Source organism: Perognathus longimembris, chromosome 2, assembly GCF_023159225.1.
Source record: "Perognathus longimembris pacificus isolate PPM17 chromosome 2, ASM2315922v1, whole genome shotgun sequence".
Lineage (NCBI taxonomy): Eukaryota > Metazoa > Chordata > Mammalia > Rodentia > Heteromyidae > Perognathus > Perognathus longimembris.
In genome coordinates, this window is record NC_063162.1 from 131,686,984 (window position 1) to 131,703,681 (window position 16,698).

Sequence of the window (16,698 nt, forward strand, 5' to 3'; positions counted from 1 at the left end):
AAATATTCCTTAATGCAACTAGAGCCTGCACACGGAAAGCTCTCGGCAAATGTAATTTATTTTTGTCTTTTGTTACTTGGGAACAATTTGATTTATTTGCTAGAACAGACTCTAAGCATATTTTGTTGTTATAAGTATTTATAAGTAGTAATGTGATTGGAGATTCAAAGTTGCTGGGTTTGGGTTGATACATTCAGCACTTCAGGATTTAGGAGCTAGTTAGCAGTGTAGATTGCTCAGTTAAAAGCATGCCTAGGTTAGTTAGAATTGTGCCTAGTGGAATGTTTAAGTTACCCTGGAAGAGTTATGGTTCTGTATCACAGTGGGATCCATACAGCTTGGACCTAGCAAACAGGGATCCTTATCCACAGTGGAAAAGAACAAAACTAGTTCCTTGAGGGCTGGATGATAGAGACATAGGATAGGATGCTTTAGTTAAGAACATAGTGCCAAGCAATTAAACCTCTCCAAGGGTTTATGAGAAAACAGCAAGCCAAATATTTGCAAACTATACTGAAAGGACAAAAAGCCTCTACAGAAACTTGTTTTGCATCCAAGCTCTAAGAAAATAAATTCCTAATATTGTAAGCCACCAATTTGTGTGACTTTGTGACAGCAGCCATAAGAAACCAATGCTGTGTCTTTGAACTACATTCTTTCCACCATTCCTCAGCCTGCTTGACATTGTTGAGTCTTCACACAATAGCCCCACAGATGCTTGCACTTGCTTATGCTGTCTTTCTAAGAATCTTTCCTGAGTAAAATAGGTAGGAAGCCTGAACTCTTCTTTCTCCAAATAAAAGCTCACCAATAACTCTGTGTGTGTGTGTGTGTGTGTGTGTGTGTGTGTGTGTGTGTGTGTGTGAAGGAGCCCAACCCAACAGTTTGTTTTTAGGTGAACTTTGAACTTTTCCAAGGCAAAGATCAGGACTATTTATAAGGTATTAAAGGCAAAGGCAAGAAACAATAGTTTAAATGACTAACAGTAGAAGTTAGAGACCAGGGGAAAACAGAAAAAGATTAGTAAAGCTGGAACAGCACAGGAGAGTTATTCAAAACTAACCAAAACCTGAGAAGGTTCCTTTTATTTCTCTGCTTTTTAAGAACTCTCACACAATCGCTAAGTTAAAAGTTATATAAATTGATTTAAAAATAAACATTTATATGGCATTTTAAGTATGCTATGAGCCTTCCAAATTATCATTTAACTGTTTTACAGATGCTGTTAGTTCTAGTTGGGTTTTTAAAATTTCTTTTCTTATTTATTGTGAAAGTGATGTACAGAGAGGTTACAGTTTCATGTTAGGCCTTGGGTACATTTCTTGTACTGTTTGTTACCTCCTCCCTCATTCCCCCCTCCCCCCTGTTAGTTCTATTTTTAAAGAAACTGAGACATAACTTTCCTAAGAACACCAAGCAATAGGCAATAGATCTACGAGTAAAAATCAGGCATTCTGATATTTTATCCCCAAAGCCCACATGCTGAAGGATTGTGGTGCTGTTAAGAAGTGGTAGAAGCCTCAGGAAGTACATCCAGTGGAAGGCAGTTAGGATGTTGGAAGTACACCTTCCAAGTTCTATCCTAACTCCTTGGTGTGTCTCTCTTTGCCTCCTGGCTTACCTCTAGGCAACTAGGTCTTCTCCACTGGATGCTGCTGCACCCAAGGTCTATTGTGCTGCCAGAGGTGCAAAGCACCAGAGCCAAATCACCATGGCTGGAAAATCCATGAAACCTCTGAAAACAGGATTCATAATCTTTACTCCTTGTACGTGTTTTAAACATCTCAGTTACTTCTTAGTAAAGAAAAACTACTACCATTCGCTTAAATATAGTCATAATAGGACTTAACTTAGGAATCCCATTCATAAGTACATGCTCCACAGAAATGAGAACATGCATCCATACAAAAATGTATGCAATGATTTCCATACTAGTGTAATTTGTAGTAGCCCAAAGTGGAAATGACCCACACATCTATTGTCCTATGAATGGATGAGCAAAATGTGGTGCACACATAAAATACCATTCCATTGTATTCATTTATTTTTAAGGAAAAGAAATAAAATGATAACACAACAAGGATGAGCTTTGAAAACATTGTGTTAAATGAAAGTTACAAGTCACAGAAGACAACATAACATATGATTCTAGTTATCCAAAATGGCAACACCAGATTAATCTATAGAGAAAGAAAAGAGATCAGTGGTTGCTGGTCATTTGCTAATAAGTCCTGTATTAATTGGAAGCAAATGCAGAGATACCATTTTAAAAACAAGAATCCTGGAACTGAGTTCTTTGCTGAGAAGGATCTCAGAATGAAAGCAAACACCTTGTTACTAGGAGCAGTGAATGATCCCCGAGCATGGTGAGTAGCAAGACATTTAAAAACAAACACCAATAAAACCCTAATGTAAAAATCTGACAGTTAAAGAGTCTGGACTCTCAAGCTGGGGCTGTGCCATCTTTCCAGATCACAGAAGCCCATTCACTGAAACGTCTTGGTGTATATACTTGGGTACTATTAAGTATACGCCTTTGGTATATATTCAATATATATACTTTACATACGTTCAGTAACCCAATGGGGTGAAGTCAAGTTATAGTGCTTTGATGTGACATGAAGCCTGGGTTAATGTGGCTCAATGATAAATGATCAGTTAAGAGGATGGGGAAGTTTTGTCATATCTTGCTGTAATTATTCTTATGCCATTCCTGTCTTACATAGAAGCTCTGCCATTCTTTCTTCTGAGCTATGCCTCACAGAAGACGCTGAAGGAGCACCGGGGAGAGATTTCAGAACTAGCCTGTTATTACTTGAAGTTTCAGTTTCAAAACTGGCTACCTAGGTGTCCGAATGGATTTTCTGTAGTTCTGAGAAAGAAGTTAACTAAGAGAATGGAGTGCTGACATATTGGCCCACAAGTAAGTATGAAGGGCCCTCTGCTGGTCATTGACTAGTAAGAACTGAGTGAATTGAAAGTGAATGCTTACTTTTGGTCTAGCATATGCAAATTCTCTTAAAATCGTCAGTGTACTTGGCTCTTTAGTGAGAATTATCTTCAGTAAATAGCGCAACACATTCCCGCCAGAACCTGCTTTAAGTGACCTGGGTTTTATCTGAGTAGTAGCTATCATTTGCAAGCGGTAACTTGAGAAGTCGTATGCCTTCCACTCATCCTTGCTTTCTGCAAACAGTTTTTAGCCTCTCAGTTCCCAACTCCAAAGCTCCCAGAAGCCTTTATGTAGAAATCTAATCACCTATGACAATAATACTCAACAAAAATGCCTAAAATTACCCATGATTCTCTTAGGTTACCATTCATTCCTACCACCAGATGGCGATACTTCCTCGCTTCTCCTAAAGATAGAATATCAAAGTTTGGACCAGAGGGCTGGGAGGGGAGGCTTGTATAATAATATGAATTCTACAGAAATCCACCTATTACAACAATAACATTTAATGTGATCAACAGAAAATTATTCACATTTATTGATTTAAAATGTCAATATACAGAGAGCCTTTAATTTTTTTTTTTTGAGGTGGGATTTTTTTTTTTTAATTTACTTTTGTGCCAGTACCAGGGCTTGAACTCAGTGCCTGCGTGCTGTGTCTTAGCTTTTTCATTCAAGGCTGGCGCTTTGTCCCTTCAGCCACACCTCTACTTGTAGCTTTTGGTGGTTAATTGGAGATAAGAGTCTCGCAGCCTTTCCTGCCCAGGCTGGCTTTGCACGGAGATCCTCAGGTGTCAACCTCCCAAGTAGCTGGGATTACAGGCGTGAGCCAGCTGCCCGCACTCCCGAGTGTCCTAAGAGGGGAGCAGAGGGAGATGCGGTGGCAGAAGAGGGAAGAGCCTTTAATTTGATCAACCCCGGGTGTTGTGTTGTGATAAGCTGCACATGATTTTGGTTAATGTTTCTCCCCCCAACTTTAATAAAGGCATATTAAATAAAGACAGCAATGATTACATAAATAATAAAGTATACCTCCTAAGGAAAGACTGAATTTAATTACATCAGTGTAAAACCTTTGATTCCTTTATTTTTAAAATGTATAATACATGAGAAAATAGCTCGGATATAGAACTTCAGCCATCTTGCTTTCAGGGTGATAGCTTATTGGCTGGGATGCATCAACTATTAGATAACCCTTACATTCTGGGAGAATTCTTTGGCAGTTTTTGTGCCAACTGACTAGGTAGAGGGTCCAAGTTTTCTTTGGAATTTCATTGCTGAAAATAGAGTTCAATTTCTTCATGGGAAAATACGGAGTTAAATAGTTCATAGGTCTTAGGACATATTTACCTAACCAAGAGAAGATAATACCCAAATCCATAGCCAACAGCAGATAATTGACATCTCTGGTTTCTGTGTCATCCTATGCTATTCCAAGGGTAACTTTGCTGTTTTAAGAACAATTAAATTTCTGAGGCCAGCGTGCTTCAAATTGTATACAAGGTATTACTTTCTATTAGTATATTTTGTTATGTTTTTCATTAATATTTGTTTTTAAGCATCAGTATCTGTTAATTCTTGACCAGTAATAAGAAAGTACGGCAATCCATCCAGACTCTTTTTCCTAGTGGAGCTTTTAGCCTTTGGTTTTTCTTCGTGTGATGGTTTGAGTTATGCAGGCAGTTATAGGATATTACTTCAGAAAAAGTAGCAGGTAGAATTTGTACAGCATGTTTGTTTCTGTATGAAACTTTTTATAGTTTTTACTCACTGGGTTTTCTTTTTACATTGTCAGGGGGATATCTCTTTTTATTTCTTCTTGTGTTGAGATAGAGCTACAAATGAGGTCACAATATTAATAAACCTCTTAAGTCTTTGAAAATATTTGGTTTATTCATTATGTATCATAAAACTAAGGGGACATCTGTCTGACTCCTCTCCATCATGTGCTTTTTTTTTTCCTTACTTTTGGTAGGTTGCTGGAATGCTGAAACTTACCAGCTATGGGCAACTCATGGGTCCGATGGTTAGGGGAATTACTGTTATTTATCATGGCCACTCAACCAGTCTTCAAACCAGCAATGCCTCCAGTGATCAAGGACCAGCCTTTCAACATTTTCTGGGCTGCCTCAACAATGTACTGTAAGAATTTCTTCAATGTGAATATGAATCTTGAAGCATTTAATATTATATCAAATCCTTTAGAGACTCAAAGTGGATCAACTGTTACCATATTTTATCCAAATGAATTGGGATATTACCCTTATTTCTCTCAGAATGGAAAATCCTTTAATGGAGGGATACCGCAAAACATGAGCCTTTTTGAACACCTTCAGAAAGCTGCCAATGACATTGCAAAAGCTATCCCTTTGTGGCGATCAGAAGGACTGACTGTCATTGACTGGGAAAATTGGAAGCCTCAATGGGATAGGAATTGGGGCAACAGAATCATATACAAGAACCACTCCCTGGCCTTTACTAGACACCATCATCCCAATTGGTCAGATTCAGAAGTGAGAACAGTTGCCCAACAGGAATTTGAAAGTGCTGGCAAGAGTTTTATGAATGTTACTCTTGCCCTCACATCAGAAATGAGACCAAAACGTTTATGGGGCTTTTATCTCTACCCGGACTGCTACAATTATGATTATATTATAAATCCAGAGACCTACACAGGCAGTTGTCCGGAAGAGGAAATGTTCCGCAATGACCAGCTCCTATGGCTGTGGGAGAAAAGCACAGCACTTTATCCTTCAATATACTTGGGTAAAATACTGAAGTCAAGTTTAAATGCATTGAAATTCGTTCATCATCGGGTTAGGGAAGCCATGAGAATTGCTGAAATGGCTAGACATGACTATGTTTTGCCAGTTTTTATTTTTTCCAGGCCATTTTATTTGCATAGTATTGAAGTTCTATCAGAGGTAAGAAAAGAAAAGGAAGTTTAGTCAAATGATATATAAAATATAGGAAGGAATGTTTAAGATGTTTATTTCTTCTTGCTAGCAGGTTATTTGATTGTTGAAAGGATGTACTGCGTTTCTTCAAATGTCAAACCAATTCTGAAATTCTCACTCACTGGCAATCAGAGATGCATCTAGAGTTCATGCATCTTGCTACCTTAGAATTCACAAAGCTTTTTCATTTTTTTAAAGTACAGTTATAAAACTTGACATAAAATAATATATGTTAATTGTAGATTAGCTTCTTAATATGAAAGCATAGCAGCAATTTTCCAAATGATAAACACATGAAGAGATATTTTTTTCTTACTAGTAGTCTAATTTATTCATCTTAGTATATTATTTATTTATTTATTTAATTATTTGCCAGTCCTGGGCCTTGAACTCAGGGCCTGAGCACTGTTCCTGGCTTCTTCCTGCTCAAGGCTAGCACTCTGCCACTTGAACCACAGCGCCACTTCTGGCCATTTTCTATATATGTGGTGCTGAGGAATTGAACCCAGGGCTTCATGTATACGAGGCACGCACTCTTGCCACTAGGCCATATTCCCAGCCCTAGAGAGATTTTTTTTTAAGGTAAATTATCAACCAAGTACATTTCTCATTATATTGCATTTTTCTTTTTTTCTTTATCAGACTAACTGAACAGATGGCATAGGTGTTTTTGTTTGTTGTTTTGTCAGTTGTGGGGCTTGAGCTCAGGGCCTGGGTGCTGTCCCTGAGCCTCTTTGTGCTCAAGGCTAGTACTCTACCACTTGAGCCATAAGCATCACTTCCCATTTTTGAGTGGTTAATTGGAGATACGAATCTCAAGTGGACTTTTTTGCCCGACCTGTCTTCAAAGCACTATCCTCAGATCTCAGCCTCCTGAGTAACTAGTCTTATAGGTGGGAGCCACTGGTGCCTAGGCAAAGGACATAGGTTTTGTTTGATACTTCCTTAAGTGGAAAATGTGTTCTAGCAGTTATTGTTGAAAGATTAAATGTAGGTTAAATAAACAAATATTGTCTGTAATCTTAATATAGGAGGCTCAGGAATATAAGGATGAACTTATGAGGAAAACAGTGAAGTTTCAGATAATGGAAGTATTCAAGATTCATTGGATTATTGCAAGGATGCCATCCAGAAAATCTTTAAGGGCTGGGGATATGGCCTAGTGGCAAGAGTGCTCACTTCGTATACATGAAGCCCCAGGGTCAATTCCCCAGCACCACATATTCAGAAAATGGCCAGAAGTGGCGCTGTGGCTCAAGTGGCAGAGTGCTAGCCTTGAGCAAAAAGAAGCCAGGGACAGTGCTCAGACCCTGAGTCCAAGCCCCAGGACTGGCAAAAAAAAAAAAATAAAAAAAAAAATCCTTAAATCTCCATCTATAGATGATAGTCCACAACTTGACTTCAGTTCTCAGCACATAAGTAATCTATCAGATAAATAACACATAATTTATTACCTTTGACCATTTATGTTTGAGGTAAAAGTGGTAGGAATTATTACTAGAATATTCTAGGATGAATTCTATTTGGCTCAAATATCCATGATGAAATCAGACTTTTTATCATTGCAAGATCACGTATATTCAAAATGAAGTTTTTATTCAGTAAGTTTAGGAGGAAAACTATTATAATACCATGGCAAAATGTTGGAGGAATCTCAGCAGCTTCCTGTTCTTCTCCCTCTGAAGACTGGACTTCTTTATTGGTCTCTAGGTTTTTGATAGGGGAACTTCCTATATCAGAAGGAAAATTACTAATTTGGATAATATTTATTCCTAGAAATTTCCTGAGCATGTTGAATTTTACTTTTCCTCTGAATAATTTCATACAATTACTTTCAATCCTACCTTCTGGTGAAGTAGAGTAAATTTTCCCCCCAAAATGAATACATTGGACACTTTAATGGATTGGATTGTGGCTACCAAAATATCTTCACTATGATATTCCTCAAGTGACAGATTTGTCAAAGTATGTCACCTTTTCAAATCCTTTTTGGGGAAAAGACAAGTTATTTAAAATATCCAATCTAATTATTTCTGAGTGTCTACAATAGGTAAAAAAATGCCTCAATAGTGATAGTAAGAAAATAATTTATACATTAGATTATACTAATCCAAGAAACGACCATTGCTCTCATAGGAAATGGGTGAAGAAATAAGTTTCAATGTCCACAGAATTGCCTGCAATCTTGTATATATGTACCAAATAAATTACAAATGCATTGAGGGAATCACCTTACATTCTGCCATAGGCTTTCACTTCAGGAAAAAGGTGACCTTATTATTGTACTGTTTATCATAGTTGAGAGTCTGAGCCTTATGAATGAATTATGAATAATGAACAATGTCTACTACTTGCTTTCCCAGGAGGACTTGGTGCATACGATTGGTGAAAGTGCTGCACTAGGGGCAGCCGGGGTAATATTGTGGGGAGGATCCGAGTATTCTGCCTCAAAGGTAAGCCAGCGTTCCTCTCAGCATTCTCCACACATTCCAGACAGAATATAAAACAGTCACACAGGTTTTTGACCCCAGATACAATGATCGCTGATTAGCTGTGCCTTTGACGTTAATGACCTTCAGAGAGAAAGAGCGAGCAGAGATTACCATAGTTTGAGCACCTTTTGTAAGCCAGCGACATTGGTTATTAGAGAGTAGAAAAAGCCTAGTCTCCAACCAGGCAGCCTGAAATGAGAAACTGAGTATTACAGGCTAGGGGTGTGACTTGGGGGCATGCTAATTAACCTCTGAATTCCAGCTTCTCCATCTAAAGTTTCACCCAAAAATTATATTTACTCTGCAGGAATTTTAGTAGGTTGAATGTCAGAATATCTATGTAGCAAAGCAAAAGAATGTGAAATTACAAAAGTAATAATTTCATTTCACTCTCTGTGAAAGGATGGATTCATTTAGCTATGACATTTGTAACAAAGGACTTAATGTTAAAACTACATTGGCTATTATCAATACATTTTTGTACATAGTGGGATTTTTTTTCTTTTTTTGGGTGGTCATCCATGAGGCTTGAACTCAGAGCCTGGGCACTATCCCTGAATATTTCTGCTCAAGCTAATGCTCTACCACTTTAAGCCACAGCTCCACTTCTGTTTTTTTTTTTGGTGGTAAAATAGAGCTAAGAGTCTCATGGACTTTCCTATCCTGGCTGGCTTTAAACCTCAATTCTCAGCTTTCAACCTCCTGAGTAGCTAGGATTATAGGCATGAATCACCAGTGACTGGATGTATGTAGTATTTTAATAGTTATTTTTCAAATTTACTTGAAATTATACTAAAATTAGTTTTGGACACATTTTTATTTGGAAAAATATTTTAAAATGTATAAACTTAGAACTTTAAGTTTGTTTTCTTTATATATAGAATACACATATACATAATCTACATCTATGTGTGTGTATATATAGTCTTTCTGACTAAGAATAGCATTTGCTTCAGTGTATAGCAGAAGGGTGGCCCAGACACAAATGATATTGGTCATAGCATATCCAAGACTTGCTATTTCCCAATAGGCTACCTTGGTCAACTAGCTGTCATTAAGAGATTTATTCTACTTCAGAATTGTCCATTTGAATCTCTGAAACTTTTAATAGATGGATTCATAGTTCTGAGGCTTCCTCTCATTGGAAAAATGCTCCACTGGATTTTTAGTTGTGCACTCATGTTGATATTGACAGACTGTTTTCCATGTCAATGAGAACTCAACTTGCATCATTAATTAATCTTTGTAGTTTTTGTCATGATTCTTTTTATATAGATCAAGGTAGATATTTATTAAGATTCCGCCCTGACTTTTCATTATAAGCTGACAATATCATTTCAAATGCACTGGCCTGTAGAAGCATTATTGACAGAATTAGGTAGTCATACAGTATAAGAACTGAAGCTATGTTAATGTATCGATGAAATGCTCCATAGCAATCTAGAGGCTTTCCTCAAGTTACTATCATTGCATTCTGAATCTTTGTATGAGTGACTCAGGCATTTAGCTTTCAATAGGGATTTTTTACACTTTACCTTCTACAAATTGGATGGCTGGTAAAGCAGAGTATGTTTTTTATTATGAAATACTAGCAATTAAAGGGACGAAAACAGAGCTACACATATCTATATTGAACATTTTAAATGGTATGTTTAAAAATTAAGTTGTACAAAATATATTTCATTGAATATACTTACATTACTATATAAAATCAAATACCATTTTCCATAATTACACACACGTAGGAATATATACATACCTAGTGAAATATGTTAAGCATGGAAAAACTACTCACCAACGAGAGGTCGGAAAGAAAATAGGATGACTCAGTGGTAGAGAAAGGCAACCTAATGTGAATGTATATCCCACATCAACATTAAAAATGTCCCGCAATCAAAGTTAACATTTCTAAACACCATTCAATATTTATGGTTATTTTTAAAGAGTTACTGTTAGCCTTTCCTCCATCTTCTTACCCAGTTGGCCACCTTAGACTTTTAACAAAAACAAAACTGCATTTCCCTGAAAACAGATGACACAGGCTTTAAACCGAAAACAGGTGACACAGGCTTTTCTCTGAAAATGGTGATGTAGGTGGCAGCAATGATGAACAGTTGCCCCTCCCCTGAGGTAATTTCCCCTCTCCCTTGATTGTGCAGCTACAACTGAAAATGTTAACCCCTTCTACAATGCAGTGCCCCGCTCTCATGTTCCACATGAACACAGCCCAATAAAGCTGTGCTTACAGCCCAGAGCAGTTGCTACTCTGCCCGCGAGGTAGCCTGCCAGGTTACTGACATTCAAACTCTTTTTCCTGTGTATGTGACCAAGCGTCTGGGTGATTTTCTTGGGGGAAGCCTTTCAGTAAGTACACATATCCCCTAGCATTCAAAAACAGTCTCTAGTAGGAGAATATAGGATTACCTTCCTGGAAATAAGATAATGGTTGTGTCAGAATCGTACCAAAGGTGTGTCTCATCCTTCAGGTGCACGGTTGCGAACCTGTCCTCACTTAAAACATTAAACCACTGAAATAATGTTCTTTCGGCAGTTCTGATTGAAATCTTAAGCATTCATACCACCCGGATAACAGAACCACATTGGGAAAGTGCCATCAGTCTATGTCTGTTTTTCCTACAGGATACCTGCTTGTTGGTGCAGCAATCCATTCAAGGGCCACTGGGCTCCTATGCAGTGAATGTGACATCTGCGGCAAAACTCTGCAGCGAAAGTCTCTGTAACAATCATGGGAGATGTGTGAGAAAAACTCTCGAAGCCTCCTGTTATCTGCATATGCCTGAGAACAGCAGTAAAAAGTTCATGCCAGACAAGAGCTTCAGGTTGGTCACTTCAAGACAAAGTAAACTGGACACAATCACAAAAATGAAGAATGGATTTGGTTGTCACTGCTACTACGGCTGGCATGGACACTCCTGCCAACATCGCTCTCCAGATCTCTTGAGTCGGAGGAACAAAGCTTCTGATGCTGACTCTAACTCACAAGTGTTTCTGGGAATGAATTTATCAGGAATTCTGCTAAAGATGTTTTTATTTCCTACTCTAATGTCAGTTTTGTCCTGAAATACTGGAGACTATAAACTGTTGACTTTTTCCTTTTACTTCAAACCTCTTAAAATATTAATGTTAAAGTAAAAAATAAAACATGATTATTGACTCCACTCATTGATATAGCAATTATTTATTGGATGTTTACTTCATGCTAGGCAATTGAGATATGGAGGTTAATATATTTATTCTTGGGGATCTTAAATTGGGGGATGAACATTTATGAGTTAATGAAATAAACAATATACAAAAGGAAGAGAGTGTGATAAAGCATCCAAAATTTTATAGTGGGTCAAACAATGAGGCATTTTTGGTGAGATAAATGTCAAGAGGAGTAGGTCATGGTTATATCTGGAGAAAGCATTCTTGGAATAAGGAAAGCAAATCAAAAGAAAATAGCTGGACATTGGTAGTTCATGCCTTTAATCCCAGCTACTCAGGAGGCTAAGATCTGAACATAGAGATTCAAAGTCAGCCCAGCCAGGAAAGTCTGTGAAACTCCTATCTCCAACTAACCACTAGAAAACCAGAGGTGACGCTGTGGCTCAAAGTGGTAGAACCCGAGCCTTGAGCAGAAGAACTCAGGGACAGGGCCCAGGCCCTGAGTTCAAGAACTAGAGCTAACAACAATAAGAAAAAAGCTTTGTACACTTCTAGCCTTTGGGAAACCCTAAACAGTACAAAATAACTGTAGAATAGCAAGTTACTTTTTACATGAATAAAAGGTACTTCTTACATGGCTTTATAGGACTTAACTTTATCCAAAGTTACCTTAGGTATTCAACTGGCTCATCAATATCATAAGCCCTATTAGACACCTATACAATGAAAGTTATTGTGATCTCAAGCATGAAGATTTTTATAATGGGTACAGTTGCTATGAAGCTACTGAAAGTAAAAAGCAAAACAAAACGATTCCTTCCATCTTTAGAGTGATAAATTCTTCAGCAATGATTCCATTAGGATTTTGATAGCGAGCGTATTCCAGTAAAGTAAAAAAAAAGTTAATTATCAAATATTATCACTATTTTAAGAAGAAAACAGATGCAATGAGTGGGAGAGGCATTGTCAAATTTATCTAACCATCAATGAATGAATTTCTTGAAAATAGAATATACATTAGTTGTTGCAATTTCTAGTGCCTCAAAATTATTAAAACAGAAGACAGACTGAGGTCAGTGAACAAAATAAAAAGTTATTATACATACATCGGAGAAAATAGGAAATACCCAAGTTTTCAAACAAAATATGAAATCTTATTTCACTTAGATTATAATGGGAAGTACAAGACTGCCATATTTCTAATGGTGGATTTTTCAAATTTTAGTTTGTAAAAATAACCTGCTTAGAGCCAGTGGCTCACACCTGTAATCCTAGTTGCTCAGGAGGCTGAGATGTGAGGATGGCAGTTTGAAGTCAGGTCAGGCAGGATACTCTTACAATAAACTACTCAACAAAGCCAGGAGAGCTGCTGTGGCTCAAGTGGTAGAGCACTAGGCTTGAGTAGAATGAGGCTCAGGGATAGTACCCAGGGTCAGAGTTCAAACTCCAGAACCTGAAAAAAAAAATTGGCTCAAGCTAAAACATTATGTCTAGAATGTCCCTTGTCTAGAATCCTGATAACTAGAGAATTAACTAGAGAATAGATTTATGTTCTGTTTACCCCTCTCCCACTGTTCCCTTCCAGAAGCAAAAACAGCTGACTTTCAAACCTCTTATGGAGAACTAGATTTTAGCATTGAGTTTTGTTTTGTTTTTGGCCAGTCCTGGGCCGTGGACTCAGGGCCTGAGCACTGTCCCTGGCTTCTTCTTGCTCAAGGCTAGCACTCTGCCACTTGAGCCCCAGCACCACTTCTGGCCTTTTCTATATATGTAGTGCTGGGAAATTGAACCCAGGGCTTCATGTATACGAGGCAAGCACTCTTGCCACTAGGCCATATTCCCAGGCCCTTTGTTTATCTTTATAACCAGAAAAAATGTATACCTCCTTTCACAAATAGTATTTGATTGTTGTACTTTTGGATCCTTCTTAAATATGTGTAATGTCATGTTTATTTTTATATTTGAAGACATTCTTTACAAAGCTTTATGGTTCAGGGCTGGGGATATAGCCTAGTGGCAAGAGTGCCTGCCTCGGATACACGAGGCCCTAGGTTCGATTCCCCAGCACCACATATACAGAAAACGGTCAGAAGCAGCCCTGTGGCTCAAGTGGCAGAGTGCTAACCTTGAGCGGGAAGAAGCCAGGGACAGTGCTAAGGCCCAGGACTGGCCCAAAAAAAAAAAAAAAAAAAGCTTTATGGTTCAGGACCATTTTTTTTCAATATTTCAGTATTATTACAAATGACTTTCTTTCATTTTCTCTATCCTTATGGAATTTCTATTAAGTAGCTCCTGTCTCTTTTACATGGGAACTTTATGTCACTTTCTGAAGTTTTTTGTGTTTGTTTGTCTTGTTTTGTATTAAAATACTAGTTCATTCTCCAAAGGTTAGTTACTTCTTACTAATTGAAAGAATGTCCTGAAACAGTAGCTTTGTTTGGAAGCAGCTTTGTTTGGTATGTAGAATCAACAGTTTCTTAAATCTCCCTGAGAGTGTTATTTCAATTTTTCATTAATTTCTGAGCCTAGATCTCAGGCTGACTTCAAACTCACGATATTCCTATTTCTGTCCCCCTAGGACTGGGATAAAAGGAGGGTACCATCATTGTTGGCTCTAGATTTTCTTTTTCACTGTTGTTGCTGTGACATATTTCATGCTGTTTCATTTTCTTGGGAGTCCATTTTTTTCTTTTGCTAATTTTTTTAATCTTTCATGCTATTATTCAGTATGTTCACAATTCATGATCACTATTTATATATGTGTGTATATATAACTATGAAAGTAAGGAGAAAAATGTCTTTGGAGAGGAATGTAATGCTTCCAAGAGCTAAACAGCTGTTTCTTGCTTATCCCTTGTGTGTACACAAGGAAGATCCAACTGTATTTATTTAGTGGCACTTTTATGTTTGTCTGATATGCTAACTGATCCTCAATAGTAAGAGCTATTTAAACATTCTGAGGTGAGAGATCTGTACTTTGTGCCATTCCACAAACTTCCAGAAAGTGGAATGGTCTACCTGTTTCTGCAGACCTCCTAATAGATTAGCCCAATAATTAGCCAGTCAGTCCTTTTATTATATGCATTTAAAAAAAATTTTATGGTTGCACATCTCCAGTGTAGTTTCTTCCTATAGTTTTGTTTATTCTTTTTTTTTTTTATTAACATTTCTTCTTCCTATTTCATCTGTTCTCTGATTTGGGGTCATGATAACCTTTCCTGTTCTCAGCTTTATATTGTATCTAGCTAATTATGTGCTGACATGGAATATTAGAGATAAGCTCACCATCTTGAGCCATAGGTTCCAGTAAGTTGATAATGTACTTTTTTTCCATTGGAGTGTGATATCTAATTCCCCAGTAAGAGACAATTATTCCATTACCACACATAATAGCATATTGGGATCTATTTTAAAATATGCCATATTACAGGAATCTTAAGTATTTAATCTTTTTTACTTCTCTGAACTCCAGTGAAAGTCTCAATTCCTCCTCCTCCTCCCCCCCTCCTCCCCCCTCCTCCCCTCCTCTTCCCCCTCCCCCTCCTCCTCCTCCCCTTCTTCTCCCCTCCTCCTCCTCGTCCTCCCCCTCCTCTTCCTCCTCTTTCTCCTCCTCCTTGTTCAGTCAGTGAATTTACATTAGATATTTTCTGAAAGAAATAGTCACTTATGCTAAGATGCTTTTAAGGGAGTCTAACTTTGGTTATAAAGAGATTTAATACAAGCCTCCAGTTTAACTGGGATGACTGAGTCACTCAGTAATGACAGGTTCCCGGCCCCAGCCCAGCATCCTTTCTATTCAGCCTCTGCTTTGCACCAGGTGACTTCAGGATCAGCAACAAACAAAAACAGAGGTAAATATGTTTTTTTTTTCCTGTTTGAAAATCACAAGATTGTTTTTAAAACTAAGTTTTCCTAAATAAAAGAAAACTGTTTTTCACTTCTTTTTTAGTACTTCAGTTTCTTTTCTAGCCTAACTTTTTATTGTTCAAGTGTAATGGCTTTCACAATGTAAGCTTGCTTTTATGAACTCAGCACTGTAAAAATGTTTGTCAATCACAGTGATGTTATCATCAATTAAATTGCACTATAAATGTATATTTGACACAATTTTTACTTTAATGGCTCTTTTACATTTTTTTCTTTTCTACACTCACAGTTTCTTTGTGTAATATGTTGGATTGGCATCACTTAATACTTAACTGAATAAAAATGTGTTGCATATAAAAATTCCATTCCACAGAGAAGATTAGTTAAGTAATTACAAATAAGTGATAGGAACTATGGACCCCTGAGAGTGCCACAGTTTTAATAAGATTATAACAGACAACTGTGAAGATTTCCTCAAATTAATATTATAGGAATAAATGTTTTACACTATGGTATAAATGCATTTCAGGTCTTGTTTTTGCATGATCCTTAGTGAAATGTGTTTAGTAACTTTCTCTATAATTATTACTCCTATGATGAGAAATACAAGAAGATTGCTATGAAGAATAGACATTTCATTTTTAGGAAACAGAAAAGGGGGTTGTTTATGTAAATACAATTGAAATTTTCTTCCCAAATACTACTAAAGTGACTGAAAAATTAGAGATGGTATTCAATAGACTCTTCAGAAAAGAAAACTCCCTTGTTTGGGGAAGGGAATACTACATATCCACGCATATAAGGGGTTGTATCCAAAATAGACAGAACAAGTACCAAACTGGGATTAGAAAGTAAATCCTTAAATTTTAGAATGCATTTGAAAGAGAACAGTCAAGAAGTGTTGTGATGGGAAGGCCACCTACTTTGGTGGCTTATGGCTATCAAAGACAAAGTGAAATATTTGAAAACTTGCTGGTAAAAAAGATAGTTTAGGAAGAAAAAACTAGATATATGGGACTCATTCTTAACTCCTGTGTAACCATAACAGGTTTTCTTTTCCCCAAACATGGCATATTAAAGCAAAACAAAACAGCAGCCTCATGTTTAAGACAAACCAACTACTTTGCCTCCATTTCCATCTGTTTAAAAAAGCTTTTGTTTTTTATAGCTCTCATGTTTTATACTTTTTAGCAGCAACCCTCTTACTTAGAATTTGAATGATATTGGTTGATCAGGTTTATTTCATGGTCTTTGGAGTTCT

At 37.2% G+C, this 16,698-nt stretch overlaps 1 protein-coding gene across 1 annotated transcript; it reads left to right on the top strand.

Moving 5' to 3' along the window:
- The first annotated feature begins 4,956 nt into the window (after nucleotides 1-4,956).
- On the top strand, nucleotides 4,957-11,483 carry LOC125345560 (hyaluronidase-1-like). Its single transcript, XM_048337676.1, has 3 exons — nucleotides 4,957-5,877; nucleotides 8,274-8,363; nucleotides 11,043-11,483. Exons 1-3 carry the CDS (start codon nucleotides 4,957-4,959, stop codon nucleotides 11,481-11,483), a joined length of 1,452 nt encoding a protein of 483 aa, XP_048193633.1.
- Nucleotides 11,484-16,698: the final 5,215 nt, after the last annotated feature.